This window comes from Populus nigra, chromosome 17, assembly GCF_951802175.1.
Source record: "Populus nigra chromosome 17, ddPopNigr1.1, whole genome shotgun sequence".
Classification (NCBI taxonomy): domain Eukaryota; kingdom Viridiplantae; phylum Streptophyta; class Magnoliopsida; order Malpighiales; family Salicaceae; genus Populus; species Populus nigra.
The window spans coordinates 7,227,904-7,233,517 of NC_084868.1; the positions used below are offsets into that span (position 1 = coordinate 7,227,904).

General features: G+C 34.4%; 1 protein-coding gene across 2 annotated transcripts; it reads right to left on the reverse strand.

The window, feature by feature from the left end:
* Nucleotides 1-673: 673 nt before the first annotated feature.
* Nucleotides 674-4,910, reverse strand: LOC133677525 (dnaJ protein P58IPK homolog). 2 transcript variants are annotated; one of them, XM_062099604.1, is made up of 9 exons: nucleotides 4,606-4,903; nucleotides 4,197-4,362; nucleotides 3,321-3,522; nucleotides 2,995-3,155; nucleotides 2,797-2,890; nucleotides 2,415-2,627; nucleotides 2,215-2,295; nucleotides 1,304-1,522; nucleotides 674-1,098 (listed from the first exon to the last, which is right to left on the reverse strand). In XM_062099604.1, exons 1-9 carry the CDS (start codon nucleotides 4,730-4,732, stop codon nucleotides 907-909), a joined length of 1,455 nt encoding a protein of 484 aa, XP_061955588.1. In that variant the 5' UTR covers nucleotides 4,733-4,903; the 3' UTR covers nucleotides 674-906. The 2 variants fall into 2 exon arrangements, with proteins under 2 accessions (XP_061955588.1, XP_061955589.1); XM_062099605.1 differs by lacking the exon at nucleotides 674-1,098 and adding an exon at nucleotides 2,060-2,132 and having other exon boundaries at nucleotides 1,353-1,522; nucleotides 4,606-4,910.
* Nucleotides 4,911-5,614: the final 704 nt, after the last annotated feature.

A 5,614-nucleotide genomic window follows, 5' to 3' on the forward strand; every position in this document is an offset into this window, starting at 1 on the left:
GCCTAAAAATTTTTCTAACAAGAAAAAACTCATTTGAGATTCTAGTTGTAGTTTTATAACCAATAAAAAATCAATAATTTATCTATTAATTGACATATTAATTTGGTTTATTTTGACTTCTTATGTTTTGACAATAACTATTGAACGAGTTTTTCTAGCACTGAAAATTATTAAAACAAGACTTTATAATCAAATAAAAAATAATTTTCTTGTATATTATTTGATTGTTTATATATAAAAAAACTAATGAAAGATTAAACATGATTTATGTTTTATAAATAAACAAATAGCATGTGAGAATCTTTATTATTATTATCATTTTTATTTTATTTTATTTCAAAAAAATTATGAAATATAAATAACATATAAAGATGAAAATTTTATAACTTTAATTCAAATTAATATTGCTCTTAACTTCTTACCCCATACAATAATTATTCTATGTTGGAAGTAAATTTTTACATCACTCATCTTGTTTAGGATTTTTCATCTTTCAATTATTCAATAATTATCCTTTGTTTAATATTTTTTTAAAATACGAGTTGAATTAAAATTTATTTTCGTCTTTACATTTATAACTCATGTATAGTAGATTAATATATATCTTGTTACATTAGTTCCCCCAGAAAATTATCATAGCTATGCTTAATAATATAATGACGGATGCAACCCATGAATGAATCGAGCTCTCAATAACCTCCTTGAAAGTTGAATCAACCTATACATGTTCCAGAACTTGGAAGATTCTGGAAGCAAAACTTTATCAAGAAATACATTGATCGGGCAACAAGCCTCTTTTAATTGCCTAAGATGTACCTGTTAGTATTAGTCAAATTGGTTAGGACTGAGGAAACGAAACCTCCCGTATTTGCAACACCAGAAAATAATCCCTTCGTTTCACCGATGTCAAAAATGGAATTGAAAACCACCAGGAAAACCTCCGTCAAATCCACCACCAGGAAAGCCTCCATCAAAATGAAATGAAAATTGCTGTCCACCACCGCCGAATGGGTTGCCACCGCCACCTCCACCCATCCCCATGTCTTCCATGTCTTCTCCTCTATCATATCTGGCACGCTTATCATCGTCTCCAAGAACCTGCAAAGAGCAACACAGGTTTCAGACAGACAAAAAACACCAAACCTTGAGCTTCTTTAAATTGGAAGACTTTGGACCATTTGGAAACAAAAAACTTAGCAGGAATTTTTAATGTTAGTTGCCAGTATTATAGAGACAGACAAAATGAAACATAAAAGGTTGAAGCCCACGGAGGAAAATGATGGAAGTCATTAAAAAATCAGACCTCATATGCAGCTGCAATATCTCGGAACTTGGCCTCTGCTTCTTCTCTATTTTCAACATTCTTATCCGGATGCCACTGCAGAGCAAGCTTTTTATATGCCCGTTTGATTTCAGATACGGATGCAGTCTTTGAAACTCCTAATATCTTGTACCAATCCCGGCGCTTACTCATCTTCAAAGCCTTCTCTGCCTTCATCAATGCTTCCCGGATACTCATATCCTGGATTATATTTAAAGAGATGAGAGGTGAATCTCTAAACAGCCACACACCATGGAAATACCAGGGACATTTACTCCTTTTTGGTACTCCACTAAGGACTAACTAAATCATCTTCCAGTTAATACAGTTTGCTTCAGTAGAATTCTGGTTCTCATTAAAAAATATCATTAGGGGAAACTTGCTTAACCTCAACCATTTCAACATAATAAACAAACAAAAATCAATTATCAGATTGTTTGAGCAACTACACCGAGATCAAATAATTCAATCCAAAAAAGCAGTACAATCAATCAATGGAGGTACAGTATAAAAGCATATTTGAGAGTGAACTTAATGCAAAGAGAGTAGGAAAGAGAATAGGTGAACGGCAGGTCAGAGGATATTCGCAAGATGGATGCAATCCAATATAAACAGCGAAGCATGTTTAAGTTGCAAATTAATTTTACAGCACTTTTCCTTTTTATTGATGTTATGCCAGCAGACATTTGAAAAGTTATACTAGTTGAGATGAAACATTGATAGATGTCCCAACACCACCTGCTGAATGTTGACCCTGTAAGCAATATTGGTCTGTTTTGTTGCCACTGAACATGCAGCTTTGAAGCAGACTCTGACAAACCTCAGATGGATTCACTATGTAAATTACACATATATTTGTGAATTCCCCATTGAAATACATATTATTGACTCACCTGAGGTGATTTTTCAGCTGCTGATTTCAGATCTTCAACAGCTCCTTCCCAGTCCTCTACTATGAGTTTAGCTTCACCTCTCTGGGGGAAGGGGAGAAAAAGGGAAACAAAACAAAGAGGAATATCCAGGTTAGGAAAATGTAGCTAGAATTACTGAACAGTTAAGACAAAAGGCATGATGAATGGACAAAATAGCAAACCTGAACTAAAGCTTCAAGAAGCTCCCCATCAATGTTGAGCGCTTCATTGCAACTAGTTAAAGCATCCTTGCCCCTGCCAAGCTTAACCAAGACCTTACATAAGCCTAGGTGAAGATGTACATTGTGTGCAAGGTGATGAGGGTCCAGTGCGAGTGCTGCTCTGTAATCCTCTACTGCGACACGTAGTTTACCCTTACTTGCATTATCTTCTGCCTGTCAAAGACAACATGTTCAAGAACAAGAACAAGCACGTTCAAATTGTAAGTAACACAAAAGAAAGTCAATCTCTATAATCAGATCAAAGTCCAACCATTAAACTAAAAAGCAGGAAGAAAGATGAAAAAAACCAAAGACATTTATTTAAGAAGTCTAGCCAATTTACATTTTTAGTTTTCTTGAGTAAATTTTTCAGCCCAAAATACGCTTTCTTCAGCTGACTGTGCTCTGGATCAAGACGGAGACCCTTTTGGTAATGCCTGGAGAAGATTTAAGCACATAAACATAAAATTGAATTCCAGATAAATTACAAAGAATTTTAACAAAAAAAATAATAATAATTTAAAATTGCTGTGAAACTAACTTTGTAGCAACATCATGATCTGCTAAATAGTAGTACGCACGGCCACGGAGCAGTAGTGCCTCTAGATTATTTTCATCTTCCTTGAGAATATACCCAGTCTCGGAGATGACAGCAGAGTAGTCTTTAACAGCTAACAACAACTTTACTCTGAGGAGTTTGGCCTGCAATAAATAATGCATGTGGAGTCATTGCACTGCAAGAGTACTGAACATATCAAAGCCATACTCCCAACTCCCAGTTAACACAGTATTGATGCAGCACACAATTCATATGAGAAATATAATGAACAATGCCTCAAAATAGAAAAGAAAAGGTATGGGTGTCACCTCCGAGCATGCTGGAGAAAACACAAGGACAACTTTATCAACATATTCCAGAGATTTTGCATAATCCCCTGAATCCAAAAGAGTCAAAGCAGTATCCAATGCACTCTGAGCTTGATGCAATTGAGAAAGTTCCTTTTCCGCAGTCAAATGCCCAGGTTTTAGCTCCAGAAACTTTTTGTAGCTCTTTTCAGATTCATCGTATCTACATCAGCAGAAGAGAACCCAAGATATTATCAGTCTCCAGTTAGAAACCAAAGGGCCAGGGGAGGAGACAAAGAGAGGTGCTCTACAGGCTTTTACAATGTTCAGAAAAAACAACATTCCATATGAATTTAATCCTTAATTGCTAAATCAAAACATCAATTCAATAAATATAATAGTAGTTTTACTCAAATGGGTTGGAAGATGAACGAGGGAAGAAAGGAAAGGATATATAATTGAAAGAAAGAATAAGGCATTAGTGGTTGTTCTTCTAAGTGTTTTTTTGCTTGAAAATACATTAAAATAATATTTTTTATTTTTTAAAATATATTTTTAAAATCAACACATCAAAACAATATAAAATCATAAATATAAAATATTAATTTGAAGTAAAAATAAAATAAAAAAAATTTAAAAGCGCATTTTGATTGCAAAAACAAACACACACTAGGAAAGACGGATAGTAAATTATACAAGCACAGGAGGGATCCATCCCTCCCTCCCATCCTTCCAGTGGTCGGGTCTTAATTCATCTAGCAAGGGAACACATCCTATCCTTCTCCACCAATCCATCCTCCCTACTTTCCTTCCTAACAGAGTGTTAAGGGCCACGTTACAAATTGCACATGATTTAACAGTAAAAACAGAAATAAAATGATGGAATGAAGGAAGAACCTGCATAACTGACGAAGAATGGAGGCACGCCGAATATAAGCTTCAGAGAGGGACGGATCTGCCTCAATTGCAGCATTGAGGTCATCAAGTGCGTCACTGTAACGCTTAAGTTTTATACTTTGAGAAGCCCTTTCAAACAACTCCGCAGCATTTCCAGCTTCCGTATCTACAAATTCATACAGCACTAATATCAACACAACCAAATCAATATCAAATAACCAAACCAAACCAAACCCACCACAAAAATGGATGCTTTCATAATTAAATTGCATACCCATAAATATAATTTAACTAACTATAAAGTTCAATAATTTAACTAACCATAAGAAAAGTTTAATTTCACAGAGCAGTACTGACATGACAGATGCATGCATCAAGTACTGAAGAAGAAAAGAAAGGAGAAACATACCTGAAGCAGAAACAAGAGGTTGGAGAAGTAAGAAGTGACAAACAAAAACAAAATGGAGTATAAAGATTGTACATCCGAATCCTCTCCATGCCAAACCATCCATGCTCATCATCACAACCAGATTCATTTGTTATTGTCTCAATTAAATTACACCAAAATTATCATCAGCCCTCTAATAATTTCTATTTTATTTTCGGGTTTTGGCTTTTGGGGTTATAATTGAAGAAGAATCCGAAGAACTCAAGATTTAAGGAGAGAACAGCGACCGAAGGGAAGGGAACCGTGCTGGGATTCGCTATGTCAATCCACGTAGTTCTACCCTATCATCTCCTTACATGTGGATTATGAAGGTGTCTACTGAGCATTCTTTTCGACACGTCTCAATACTCCACCCAGTAAGTCTCTGCCACGTGCTAAAGCATAATTGGCCCTGGTAACATTTTGGACTTGGCCCAGATAAATATAATGAATGGGCTTACTACGAGTGACAATGTACCGTGGGTCTTGATTAAACGAAGATATCCAAGGTAGCGTTTGCTAGAGGTAAGGGACCCAGGCTTGTTGAAAAGAAATAAGGGTAGCGTTACCAGGTTTTTTTTCCCTTCAAATTTTAGTATGGTTATGGTAAAGATTTAGAGTGTGTTTGGTATTGTGGTAGCTGTTGTGGTTGTGGTTTGAAAAAAGTTGTTTTATAAAAAGTACTTTTAGTTGAGGTTGGTTTGAAAAAATATATGTTTGGTTAAAACTGTGGTTGGAATTAAGATTGAATAAAAAGTAATTTAATGTGTTTGGTTACAAAAATACTTTTCAAATTAAGTTTATAAAATAAAAAAAATTAATAATTAATAATTTAAATATTATAAATTTAATTACTGTTATTATATTATAAAATAAATAATACTTAATATAAAATATTTTTTATTTGTCAATTAAATTATATAGAAATCTGAACACTTAAAACTACAAATTGTTTGATGTTTTGTTATTTTTTCCAAAAAATCACAATCTC